At 36.7% G+C, this 13389-nt stretch overlaps 5 protein-coding genes across 5 annotated transcripts; 3 read left to right on the forward strand and 2 right to left on the reverse strand.

Moving 5' to 3' along the window:
• Positions 1 to 647: 647 nt before the first annotated feature.
• On the forward strand, positions 648 to 5777 carry SAPINGB_P005829 (uncharacterized protein; the record flags this gene model as incomplete). The annotated part of the gene is made up of 1 exon (XM_032000543.1): positions 648 to 5777. The coding sequence occupies one exon, from the start codon at positions 648 to 650 to the stop codon at positions 5775 to 5777; it is 5130 nt and encodes a 1709-aa protein (XP_031856434.1).
• Positions 5778 to 6206: 429 nt separating this feature from the next.
• Positions 6207 to 7805, forward strand: SAPINGB_P005830 (uncharacterized protein; the record flags this gene model as incomplete). The annotated part of the gene is made up of 1 exon (XM_032000544.1): positions 6207 to 7805. The coding sequence occupies one exon, from the start codon at positions 6207 to 6209 to the stop codon at positions 7803 to 7805; it is 1599 nt and encodes a 532-aa protein (XP_031856435.1).
• A 2831-nt stretch (positions 7806 to 10636) lies between these two features.
• SAPINGB_P005831 (uncharacterized protein) lies at positions 10637 to 11465 on the reverse strand (the record flags this gene model as incomplete). The annotated part of the gene is made up of 3 exons (XM_032000545.1): positions 10637 to 10672; positions 10724 to 11001; positions 11078 to 11465. The coding sequence occupies 3 exons, from the start codon at positions 11463 to 11465 to the stop codon at positions 10637 to 10639; spliced, it is 702 nt and encodes a 233-aa protein (XP_031856436.1).
• Positions 11466 to 11602: 137 nt separating this feature from the next.
• On the forward strand, positions 11603 to 11881 carry SAPINGB_P005832 (uncharacterized protein; the record flags this gene model as incomplete). The annotated part of the gene is made up of 2 exons (XM_032000546.1): positions 11603 to 11646; positions 11692 to 11881. 2 exons carry the CDS (start codon positions 11603 to 11605, stop codon positions 11879 to 11881), a joined length of 234 nt encoding a protein of 77 aa, XP_031856437.1.
• Positions 11882 to 11984: 103 nt separating this feature from the next.
• Positions 11985 to 13229, reverse strand: SAPINGB_P005833 (uncharacterized protein; the record flags this gene model as incomplete). Its single annotated transcript, XM_032000547.1, has 2 exons — positions 11985 to 12813; positions 12871 to 13229. 2 exons carry the CDS (start codon positions 13227 to 13229, stop codon positions 11985 to 11987), a joined length of 1188 nt encoding a protein of 395 aa, XP_031856438.1.
• Between the last annotated feature and the right edge of the window lie 160 nt (positions 13230 to 13389).

Below are 13389 nucleotides of genomic sequence, written 5' to 3' on the forward strand. Positions count from 1 at the left end.
AAGAAACTATAGATGAATTCAAATTAAAGTATTGAATAATATAAAAAAAAATTACTAACTTTTTTTTTATACAATTTATAATTTATGTAATTTAATGTCAGAAATGAAAAATGAAGTGTATATCATTAAATTCTAAAAACTATTTCAGTTAATAGCTTAAGTGTATGTTCCAAACTATTCTTAAACAACATTTATTGAGGAAAAAATAGATAAATTCCATTCCTATGCCCGTATGTAAACAGTAAAAAAAACTATTTCCTAATTCAAAAATTTTAATCTGATGAAATTTCTTTTTTTGAACATGCCCAAAAAACAAGGAAACTAGAAATGGAATAAAACCCCCCATCTTTTATACAAATAATTATAAATGTCTCCAGTTTTCCTCCAAAAACTATTTCACCATCATTTCTTATTTATAGATTTTTTAATTTCAACTAATAACACTCGTTTCATATTTATTTTTCAATTACATTATCATTAAAATTTAATAATTGGATTATTATAATATTTTAAACTGAGCAAAGCTCCTCATTGGATATCTGATTAAATAAAATAGTAAGCAAATTAGAATATTAAGCCAAATTACCAACTGTTTATGACTTTTTTCTAATAAAATTTTTTTTTAATTAGGTGGTTAATAATAGATAATGATTTCATATAAAGCCTTTTTAGGGGCTTTAATAGCTTTCAGCAGTTACACTGCTGCACAAGATTCCGTTTCTGCATCTGCCACTTGTGGTGTTAACGAGGGAACTGCTTCTTTCTCTTGTCACTCTGATTGTGGTAATGCAATTGTTCATGCTCGTGATACTTGTGCCTATGATAAGGACTGTGTGTGTGACCCTGATGGAACTTTCATTCAGAATATGCCAAACTGTCTTGCTTGTGGTGCTACTCTATGGCAATGGTATGGATCTTATCTTGAGCCTGCTCTGGAACTTTGCGAGATGCAAACAACCCCTGACGGGTATCTTCCTCCATGTCCCGAAACCAGTACCGAAGAATCCTCATCAAGTTCTGTTGAAGATGTTATTTCTTCAAGCATTGTTTCCTCTTCTGAAGTTGAAAGTTCTTCAACAGAAATTGTTTCCTCTTCCATCGAATCGTCTACTGCTGAAAGTGCTGCTGCCTCATCTTCAACTGAAATACTTGCCTCTTCCACCGAATCATCAACTACCGAGAATGTACTCTCTTCAAGTGAATCATCAACTTCAGTTGAAGTTTCTTCATCCATTGATGTTGGATCATCTGTTGAAATTTCATCTGTTTCTTCTACTGACGAGGTTGTTGAATCTAGTGGCCCAACTTGTGGTGTCAATGAAGGAACTGCTTCTTTCTCTTGTCATTCTGATTGTGGTAATGCAATTGTCTATGCTCGTGATACTTGTGCCTATGATAAGGACTGTGTGTGTGACCCTGATGGAACTTTCATTCAGAATATGCCAAACTGTCTTGCTTGTGGTGCTACTCTATGGCAATGGTATGGATCTTATCTTGAGCCTGCTCTGGAACTTTGCGAGATGCAAACAACCCCTGACGGGTATCTTCCTCCATGTCCCGAAACCAGTACCGAAGAATCCTCATCAAGTTCTATTGAAGATGTTATTTCTTCTGGCACTATTTCCTCTTCTGAGATTGAAAGCTCTTCAACAGAAAATTCTTCTTCTTCCATCGAACTATCTTCAACTGAAATAGTTACCTCTTCCACCGAATCATCAACTACCGAGGATGTACTCTCTTCAAGTGAATCATCAACTTCAGTTGAAGTTTCTTCATCCATTGATGTTGGATCATCTGTTGAAATTTCATCTGTTTCTTCTACTGACGAGGTTGTTGAATCTAGTGGCCCAACTTGTGGTGTCAATGAAGGAACTGCTTCTTTCTCTTGTCATTCTGACTGTGGTAATGCAATTGTTCATGCTCGTGATACTTGTGCCTATGATAAGGACTGTGTGTGTGACCCTGATGGAACTTTCATTCAGAATATGCCAAACTGTCTTGCTTGTGGTGCTACTCTATGGCAATGGTATGGATCTTATCTTGAGCCTGCTCTTGAACTTTGTGAAATGCAAACCACCCCTGACGGGTATCTTCCTCCATGTCCCGAAACCAGTACCGAAGAATCCTCATCAAGTTCTGTTGAAGATGTTATTTCTTCAAGCATTGTTTCCTCTTCTGAAGTTGAAAGTTCTTCAACAGAAATTGTTTCCTCTTCCATCGAATCGTCTACTGCTGAAAGTGCTGCTGCCTCATCTTCAACTGAAATACTTGCCTCTTCCACCGAATCATCAACTACCGAGGATGTACTCTCTTCAAGTGAATCATCAACTTCAGTTGAAGTTTCTTCATCCATTGATGCTGGATCATCTGTTGAAATTTCATCTGTTTCTTCTACTGACGAGGTTGTTGAATCTAGTGGCCCAACTTGTGGTGTCAATGAAGGAACTGCTTCTTTCTCTTGTCATTCTGATTGTGGTAATGCAATTGTCTATGCTCGTGATACTTGTGCCTATGATAAGGACTGTGTGTGTGACCCTGATGGAACTTTCATTCAGAATATGCCAAACTGTCTTGCTTGTGGTGCTACTCTATGGCAATGGTATGGATCTTATCTTGAGCCTGCTCTGGAACTTTGCGAGATGCAAACAACCCCTGACGGGTATCTTCCTCCATGTCCCGAAACCAGTACCGAAGAATCCTCATCAAGTTCTGTCGAAGATGTTATTTCTTCTGGAACTATTTCCTCTTCTGAGGTTGAAAGTTCTTCGACTATAATTGACGCCTCTTCGACTGCTGAAAGCGCTGTCTCAACTTCAGTTGAAGTTTCTTCTTCACCCATTGATGCTGGATTATCTGTTGAAATTTCATCTGTTTCTTCTACTGACAATGAAGCCGAATCAACTGGTTCCACTTGTGGCGTTAACGAAGGAACTGCTTCTTTCTCTTGTCACTCTGACTGTGGTAATGCAATTGTCTATGCTCGTGATACATGTTCTTATGATAAGGACTGTGTTTGCAACCCTGATGGTGCTTTCATTCAGAATATGCCAAACTGTCTTGCTTGTGGTGCTACTCTATGGCAATGGTATGGATCTTATCTTGAACCTGCTCTTGAACTTTGCGAGATGCAAACAACCCCTGATGGTTATCTTCCTCCTTGCTCCGAAACCTCTAGTTCTTCATCTGAAACTGGAGCTACTTCTGCCGAAGTTACTGCCTCTGATGCTGGAGTATCTAACGTTGATTCAGTTATCACTTCAACTTATTCATCTGACAATGAAGCTGAATCAACCGGTCCCACTTGTGGCGTTAACGAAGGAACCGCTTCTTTCTCTTGCCATTCTGACTGTGGTAATGCAATTGTCTATGCTCGTGATACTTGTGCTTATAATAAGGACTGTGTTTGCAACCCTGATGGTGCTTTCATTCAGAATATGCCAAACTGTCTTGCTTGTGGTGCTACTCTATGGCAATGGTATGGATCTTATCTTGAACCTGCTCTTGAACTTTGCGAGATGCAAACAACCCCTGATGGCTATCTTCCTTCTTGCTCCAAAACCTCAACAGAAAGTGATGAGATTGTTACCAGTGAGTCTTTGGATGTTGAGTCTGCCTCAATATCCTTAGCTCCTGTCATTTCCTCTCCTACCATCTCGGAGTCTGCATCTTCTGTTGTTTCGGAAAGTGAATCTTCTTCAACTCCCATTGTTGACCCTATAATTCAATCCATTATTGATGCTATTCTTCAAGCTTCATTTAGTGCTGATGCTTCTGAAAAGATTTCCATTTTTATTCAAATTTTTATCGACGCAATTGGCCAAGCCCTTAATCAGCTTTATGCTGTTCTCTTTGATAGAAGAACTATTCTTAAGCGTGCTTCAAGTATTGAAGGTGCTATTACAACATTTAGTGTCTTCACATCTACCCTTAATCAGTGGTTTGCTGAATCCTCTTATGATGAATTCCTCCAGGGTATTAGTCAAATTCACACATACGCCACACCTAGTGAAGTTGAGGCTAATGTGAGATCAGCTTTGGCATCAACTTTAGAGGCCGCTCAAAGTACTATCAATGATTTTATCAGTCAGAGTGAGGAGTTTAAAACTGTCTCTGAAAATTTCTATGATGCCTTTAACAAGCTTGTTGCTGAGGTCATTGACGCATTGTATCCCGATTCCACAAGTACAAGTTCAGCTGAAATTTCTCCAGAGGCTTCTTCATCTGCTGACGCGTCTGAGTCTGTTTCTGCATCGGAGTCTGCTACTGTTTCTGCTGCCGAATCTAAATCTGAATCTGTTGCCGCTGCTGAATCTGAGTCTGATGCCAATAGTGCTTCCGCCGTCGAATCTGAATCTGCAGCAGCAGCAGCTTCTGCTGAAGCATCAGAGTCTGCTGCTGTTTCTGATGCTGAATTTGAGTCTGCTGCTATTTCTGCTGGTGTTTCTAATGATTCCAGATTGGCTGCTGGTACAACAACTCTCAGAAATACTGTCACTAAGTTCACCACTGTTGTCAAAACGCAGGGAACTGTTACTACTACTATCACTGAGCCATGCGAGACAACAACTGAGACTGTTGTAATCGAACCTACCACCACATATACTATCACTGAAACCTGCAATGTTTGCAAGACTCACACTACAGTCGAATCCGGTGTTACCACTATCACTAAGACTTCAGGAACTGAGATTGTTACTGTCACTGAGCCTTGTGAGACTACTTACACGGTTGTTGAGTCTCCTGTTACTTCTGATTCAGTTGTCAAGACTGTCACCTCCACTATTGTTAAGACAGTATCTAGTTCAGAGATCCCTGTTACCGTCACAGAAACTTGCAGTGTTTGCAAGACTCACACTACAGTCGAATCCGGTGTTACCACTATCACTAAGACTTCAGGAACTGAGATTGTTACTGTCACTGAGCCTTGTGAGACTACTTACACTGTTGTTGAGTCTCCTGTTACTTCTGATTCAGTTGTCAAGACTGTCACCTCCACTATTGTTAAGACAGTATCTAGTTCAGAGATCCCTGTTACCGTCACAGAAACTTGCAGTGTTTGCAAGACTCACACTACAGTCGAATCCGGTGTTACCACTATCACTAAGACTTCAGGAACTGAGATTGTTACTGTCACTGAGCCTTGTGAGACTACTTATACTATGGTTGAATCTCCTGTTAGTTCCGAATCAATGGCTAAGACTATCACTTCAACCATTTCTAAAATTGTTTCTGTTTCATCAGCTCCCGAGGCAAGTAAACCAGCCACTGTTACAAATGTTTGCACTGATTGCAAGACACAGCTCACAACAGCTACCGGTGTTACTACACACACTAGCGTGTCCGAAGGTGCTACCGTTACTGTTACCGAACCATGCGAAACCACGTATGAAGTTGTTGAATCGCCCTCTACATCTGCTGGATCGACCACCATTATTACATTGACATCTGTTATTACTTCCAAAATTGTCACTGTTACATCATCTGATACAGTTGTCACTTCAGTTCCTCCTAGTAGTGTTACACCAGTTCTTTCTAGTAGTGCTTCACCAGTTCCTTCTGGTAGTGCTGCACCAGTTCCTTCTGAAGGATCGTCCCATATACCCGAGGGTAGCACTGAGTCCTCTCAGTCCACACCTACCAAGTCTATTCAGACAATCGAACAGGCGCCGCCTGCTTCTTCGACCAATCCAGTTATTGAACAAGTCAACTCTGGTGTTTCGACGTCTGTTCATATGATAACATTGGTGTTGGGTGTTATCACAGTTTTCTTTATCTAAAAGCTGCTTAATTGATAATTTACCTTAGTATATAGAAATTCAAAATTGTTTTGTGTTAAATCCTGTTTAAGAATAGATTATTCCAGAATCAAAGTTTTTGTATCATGATAGCTCGATGGACACATACTGACATAACATTGCGGATCAACAAAATTTTGTCTTAATAAGAACTTTAAGATTCCATTATTTATAATTATTGGGAAATTAAATCTATAAATAGAAATTAGTGAGAGTTTTTTATATTGATTACATAAATATTGACATAATCGATATAGTCATATATATACTGGTATTTTTCCCTTTTTTTTCTTTCCTTCTTTATTTTTCTCAAGAAGTATTTTTTATCAATAAGCCTTTTTTTTCTTTTTTTTTTTTTTCAACTGTGCATTTTCAAAACAATTTGGAATTAAAAATTATCCTTTATTTATAATGAAAAGAAATATAGATGATTTTGTAGTTTTGTCTCCAGTTAATGAATCAGTTGTTGTAGAAAACTCCAACGATAAGCTGGAAGGCTTTAATGAGGAGCCAATTTTAGGAACAAGTTTGTGTAATAACGAAAGCCCTTCTGAGTCGTATACAATTTTTTCCACTACGGAAATGTACTTATTGTCTCTATTTGCTTCGTTTCTAGCATTGTTTTCATCCATATCCGTACCTATTTACCTTCCAGTGCTTACTGAGCTTAAAAAAGAGTTTAATGTTGACACGGAAAAGATTAACCTTACCATTGTCACATATTCAATTTTCCAGGGATTGGCCCCTGCTTTTTGGGGACCTCTTGCTGATCGTTATGGTCGCAGGCCAATCTATCCTTTCTGCTTGCTTATTTACATTGGAGCTAATATTGGTTTGGCCATGGCCAAAAATTATGCAATGCTTTTAGTTTTTCGATGCCTTCAAGCTGCAGGCATGGCTGCATCTGTTTCGCTAGGTGCAGGTATGGTTGGTGATATAACCCAGCGCAAAAATAGAGGTACTTTTATGGGAATTGTAGGAGGTATCAATCTTTTGGGAAATGCTTTAGGCCCTTTAATTGGCGCTGGTATTGCGTCTACATGGAATTGGCGATCAATTTTCTGGTTTTTAGTCATTTCTTCTGGTGTTGCACTGGTTCTTGTTGTCATACTCTATCCAGAAACAAACCGTTCGCTCGTGGGAAATGGATCAATTATTCCTCGCAGACTAATCAATATGGCACCCACAATGATTATGTTTCACAGAAAGCAACTCATCTCATATGAAACGGCTTTAGAAACTGGAAAAGGTATGCTTTTGTCTTTTAAAGGACATTCAATATTACGATCTTTTCAACTTCTTTTCAATAAAGAAGTTGTTTTATTTCTTATACCAGTTGGGTTACACTATACTGTCTGGTTTGTTACTCTTACCATACAATCAACTTCACTTGTTCAACAATACAACTTTACGATAATTCAAATTGGTCTTTCTTATCTTGCAAATGGTTTGGGCTCGATGGTTGGCTCGATATGGGGAGGACGTTTAATGACATACTATTACGAAAGACAATCACAAAAGTTTAAAAAGGCTTGGGCTGAAGAGCATGGTACTGAAACTGAAATTAATCCATTGGCGTTTGATATTGTCAAAACGAGGATAAAACCTGGATTTTATCTCTCATTTATAATGATGATCGGCTGCATAGTTTTTGGATGGACAATAGAAAAAAAAATTCATTGGATTGTCCCGATTGTTATGACGTTGTTTATATCTCTTACTGGTGTCATGTTTGTCACTATTTCAAATACATTAATGGTCGACTTATTTCCTGAAGAATCTTCTAGTGCCTCGGCTTGTGTTAATCTAGTTCGTTGTCTACTTTGTGCAGTGGGAACTGCCGTTATTGACCGCATGGATAGAAAGTTAGGAACTGGAGGATCAATGACACTTCTTTCTGGAATATGTGGGATTTCACTTGTTGGGCTGGTGGTCGAATACAAGTATGGGATGGAATGGAATAGAAAACGTCTTTCTAATAAAACATTGGCCAATAATATCTATTCTTAAAAAAAATATAACTTGACGACCCTTTTTTGATTTTATTTAAACTAATAATGTACATGATTATCCATATACATCAATAAGTACAAATTTTTATTAACAAAACTAGATATCACAAAAATATTTATTTATATTTATATATTTTATAATTTGGAAAAAAAAAAATTAAATCCATCCGCTAAAACCGGGAATTGCCACATCAAAGTAAGGTCTATAACATGGCTTTGGTATACTTAAATCTTTGCAAAGAAAAATATCATTTGAAGAGCTTTTAAAATCAGGATAACCAAAATCAAACAATATCTTTAGTCTGGAACAATCGTCGAAGGCGTTAGTATATATTTTGCATGGGCTTGGAGTGATGGAAAAGGTATTAGAAAGTATAATTGCATTGTTGTTTAATGACCCTGTTTTAACACGATGTCTCTTGCGAAAAAAATTATATCTAGGCTTTAGGGAGTTCAACGTAGAGTATAATGTTTGGTAATAAAGCAAAACTTGCTTTAATGATGATGGAAATGCAAGTAGCCTTTGAAGAGCAATATTAGGGAAATGGAGAGCCATTGGGAAAGGACTTGTCCCATCAATATAATAACAGAAAAAGGCCTTGTCATAAACACGATAGCCAAAATATTCCAGACTTTTCATTTTTGAAATAGCTGTGAAAAAAGCCTCTTGAAAAACAAGAAACACTAAGGGATCCAAACCAGGTTTTTCATCAACATAATTTTGCTCAAGGGTGCCCAAAAAACCAATAGGGTCAGAATAAAATTCAAATAGTGTGTTAGAGAGAACATCTTTATTGTGAAATTTTGTATTGCTTAAAGCATTTTCAATTAAATTGAATAGGTCTTGTCCCGAAAGGGATATTGAGTTGTTTAAGTTTTTTGAAATTGCAAGACAAGCCTTGACTATTAAAAGAGATGAAATCCTTAAATTTTCAATGTAATCAAGTGAAAAATTTAAACGTTTTAAATGCTTAAATTTGGATATATTGCGCCCAATACCAATTAAATGAGAATTTAAAATTGTTTTTACAGTCAAGTTCATAACAGTTAAATATTGAAGAGAAGAAGCAAAGATATAGTAATCAATTGGATTAACATTAACATAAATATCAAAACTGGCTCGTGGAAATTTGTATTTTTGGATAAAAGTGCTGTATGAAGATAGTATTAATTCTGTCACTTGGGGTAGTTCAATAGTTTGAAAATAAGATTGAGTCTGTAATTCCTCTTCTTCAGACCCTGATATTAATATGCTGCATTTTTCTATATCATCACGGAGTTTGGAAACATAATCATCAAAAATAACTCGAATGATCTCTAAACTTTTGTTGGAGGAAATTAATATAAAACTTTTAAGTTTTGGTGAACGAATGATAGAATTCAGAACAGTAATTAGAATACTATTATGTTCTGTCTCGCTAATATTAGAAGAATTAAAAACGTCAGACAATTCTGCATTTTCAAGACATGGTAAAAAAAAGTCTAAATTTGAAAGAAAATTCGTCTCACGGTGAAAAAAAGTTATAAAAATTTTGACTGACTTTAACCAACTTAGTGAATCATGAAAAGGTTGTAGCAATAGTAAGGAGTTTGCATTAAGAGTAAATGGATATATCAAAAAATTGTCGTTTGTGTTGATGAAGGTTTTTATACAGCTATAAAGTTGTGATTCGACAAATAAGTGATTTATTTCTAGAGGGAAATTAATGTTGATTGTGTGAAGGCTGGGGTAATCTTTTGTTTGAAAGTTTATGGCCAGCGTATTTTTTAATATATTCTCTTTTCGTGAAAGACCTATTAATAGATGTTGGTATGAAAGATCCGAAAACACAATTAATTTTGAAACACTTTGATTAGGGAACCATGAAAATAGAGAAGGATTTTGCAATACTGTCAATGGGACATATGAATTGTAACTAGGAACACTATTTTTATTTGCCCTAATAAACGTTCGGCAAGTATGGTAGTATTTTCGACGGTATATTTGTAGAAGTCTATAAGAACAATGACTTATAGCTTTTAATTCTGAAGAAGTTAAAAACTCAGAAATGGATTCGTGGACCTCGTGTGGTAGGTTTTGAAAATTAGACATGCTGAAAGGAAAAAGAATAGAAAGAGAATAAAAAAAAATAAAAAAAATAAGTAAATAAATAAAATGAAATGCTTTTTGGTGGCTTCAGGATTTATGATATTTTAATCACGTGATAATATTAGTACTGTCATACCAATATTGCTTATTATAATTAGCAGAGAATTACTCCATCTTCATCAAAAAGCTTTCTTTGTAACTTTTTCTTAAAGCATAATTAAGTTGTTTAAGAATACTGCAATCCTTGCTTCTCTCTTCTTTTGTCATTTAGTGACAGGTTAAATACTCTTTGAAATGATTCTTTTCTCTTGAAAAAGATCAATTATAAATAAAAACCTTTATTCCTAAGAATAAGAAGATTTTTATTCACCACCGAACAGCCAAAAAGCCAAATTATAATCATCACCAGAAGAACTAAGAGTTCTTATTATCTATAATTCTTATTTGAATACTATTTTATTTATATTTTTTTTTTCAAATTTTCCTATTAAGAACAAAACATCCTATATTTATTTTGCGAATCTTTCAACTCTCTGAGTTAGTGGATTCAAGCATAATTCATTTCGCCCAAAGATGAACTTTCATAACTTTACACTATTGCTTGGGAATTGTTTCTAAGCCATACTATTTTTAAACTTAGTATCACAGTACCAGAACTCTGAAAACATAACATCAATAGCATATTAATATGATAAAGATATTTTTTAATTTTTTGTAAATAAGTTGCAAAATTGAAAAATTTAGTTGTTATCATTGATTTCTACTGGGTCATGAATCTTAACCAATAGTTAGTATCGAAAAATAACAATTAACAATGATGTACTTACCGCATGTGCCAACTTTACCCAGTCTGTAATTCCAGTGATATATTGGTTAGTATCTGAGTTTGGTACTTTTTCATGGTCCCAGACCATTATTTTTTCAAAAGCAAGTTCAGGTTCTAATTGTTCCCAAACTTTCACTTTTTTTGCAATATCAATACTATTTGTCAATGCAACATCGTCATCATATTCTTCAATAAAGTCATTGTCAAAGTCATCCTCCCTCGGTCGCTTATTAGAAGATTCCATAACCGTTTTGATTTCAGTTTCCTGTACAATAACACCTGCAAAAAATCAATATTGATAAAATTAGTAAAGTCTTTATTATATATTTCACAAAAAAAAAAAACTTCTTCATACCAACTAAATCGTCAGGAAGAGATACTTCAACTCCTTTCAGCTTTCTTCCACGAAAATATGTCTCGTAAACTTTTTTCCCTTTTTTATCAGTCGCAACTAATGTTTCTTCCTTTTGTGCAATTTTTTCCTTTTCTTCTTTTTGTGCTGTGATTTCTGTTTCTTTCTCAGTTTTTATATCCGGTTCTGCTGTTATTGTTGTAGTAAGCGTTGTATCCTTTTCTGCTGGTTTGGGTTGTTCAACTTCTTTAATATGAAAGTACTTGGATGCAGTACTGGTAGGTCCAGAGGGAGTAATGTGACAAGGAAGTACATGGCAAACATTTCCCTTTCTTGCCTTATTTTCTGTAGAAACAGATGCTGAGTTTAGTGATAATTTAATTTCAGTCATTTGTTGATAATATGGTAAGAAAAGTAAATACGGTAAGGCAGGCCTTTATTTTTCCCCTATTTATTTTTTTTGTTAGGTTCAACATAAATTTTGTGCAAAACCACCATTCATTTCATTTCAAATCTACATCACTAACAATGGCCGCACAACCCATCATCAAGTACCCCTACCTGATTTCCAAGTAAGTAAATCGCCTTTTAAAAAATACTTTATTAACGTTTTAAAGAACTTTGGATCCTATTTTTGGCTTTGCCGTTGGAATCATGGCATTTGGCACCTATGAAAAGCGTGTTGGTCGTGAAGACGGTCATACCCTCAAGGATCTCGTCATGGCTAAATTCATAGGCACCAAGGCAGAGCCCGCAGTCGTTGAGACTTCTTCAGCCACTCCGGAAACTGCTGCAAAGTCTAACTAATAATTTGGCAACTTATAATGAGAAATATTTTTTTAATTGTAAATAAAAGGTTTAGGACAAGTTCATTAGATGCTAATATACATAAAGATAGAGAAGAGAGAAATTATTCATGAGAAGTTCCAGGAGAAGCGGGTGTCAGAAATTGAGAGGAAGAATTTGTAGTCGATACAGAAGGAGGCGCCACAGGTATTGATGTGGTGATTTCTGTTTTTGTGGCCACACTGTTTTTAGCATTTTTCCGTGGACGCTTTATTTTCTTTGGTCCATCAGTAGAAGTGCCAGATGCAGGGACTGCTCCACCTTCTGGAAGAGCACCACCATGCTGAGAGGTATGATAGTTGTGAATGACTGATATGTTTTTCCGCTTGCGCCGTTGTTTTCCAGTCGAATTTGCTCCAGCAGCACTACCGCTTGCTGCTGCAGAATCTAATGTAGAGCCCACACTAGATGAAGCTGCTGTTGCAGAATAATGCGAACTAGTCATGGCCGAAGGGGCGTTTATCCCTATGCCATCGATTGCTGGATTAGTTTCACCGTATTCTGATGCCCCGGCGCCCGCACCGAGGGCTGCTGCGCCATTCGCTCCATTTGTTATAGCAGTAGCAGCCGCTATCGCAGAAGAGCTTGTAGGGTTTAAAGACGAGCCTTCTGCAGTGGGGAGCAACTCATTTTCCGGAGCAAACACATTGGGTTGGTTTCTGCGAAGCCATTCGAGAAGACACATGGGATTTCGGGGGACCGGTGCTGCATTTTCATCTTCTGAAAACTCATAAGAGTTGTCGTAAAGCATTGCAAGATGTTTAACATTGTCGTTCCATAGTGAAAGGTCAATTCCTTCAGCTTCAAGATCTTCTCTTGGTACACCATCGGAGTAGCCCAAATCTGGTTGGTCAGAATTTTCATAAATTTCTAAAAGGATATCCAGTAAACGACTTTGGTATTGTGTTAGGCTTAGAAAAAAAATTGAAATAAATTAAATTTGGACTTACGATTTCTCACGTAAAAGACGATCAAATGTTTTGCGTGCTTGAAGATTCTGGCGATAAAGATCTTCAGACCGTTTCATAACTTTGGCAAATTGGATTTCCATTTTGCGGTATTTTTTTTTAAAACTCTTGTAAGGGACTTTCTTTTTCAATCCATTGGAAGCGCTATTTTCTGTCGCTTCAAGGGTAGCAGTGGATGTTAATGGTTGTGAAGACGCGCTAATAGAATCATCGTCGGGGAACCTAGTATGCTGCTCATGGCTCGAATTGTCTGGCAAAATAGGCTGCTGAAGATTTTCATTGCTGCTGAGATCAATACTTGCGTCGTGGTCTCCTGACTCGTTTGCAAAGCTGCTGTCCATTGGGTTTGCTTGTTTGTGGTTTGCTGTTAAGTTGAGTGGGAACGTTTTCGCAATGGAGGTTTGAAAAAAAAAAAAATAAAAATAAAATAAAATAAAAGGGTTTGACGCGCAATGGGTTAGGGTGAGAAATGTTGGCGCCTCGGCTACAAAGCCTTGATCT

Source organism: Magnusiomyces paraingens (assembly GCF_902498895.1).
Source record: "Magnusiomyces paraingens strain CBS 517.90 genome assembly, contig: contig5, whole genome shotgun sequence".
Lineage (NCBI taxonomy): Eukaryota > Fungi > Ascomycota > Dipodascomycetes > Dipodascales > Dipodascaceae > Magnusiomyces > Magnusiomyces paraingens.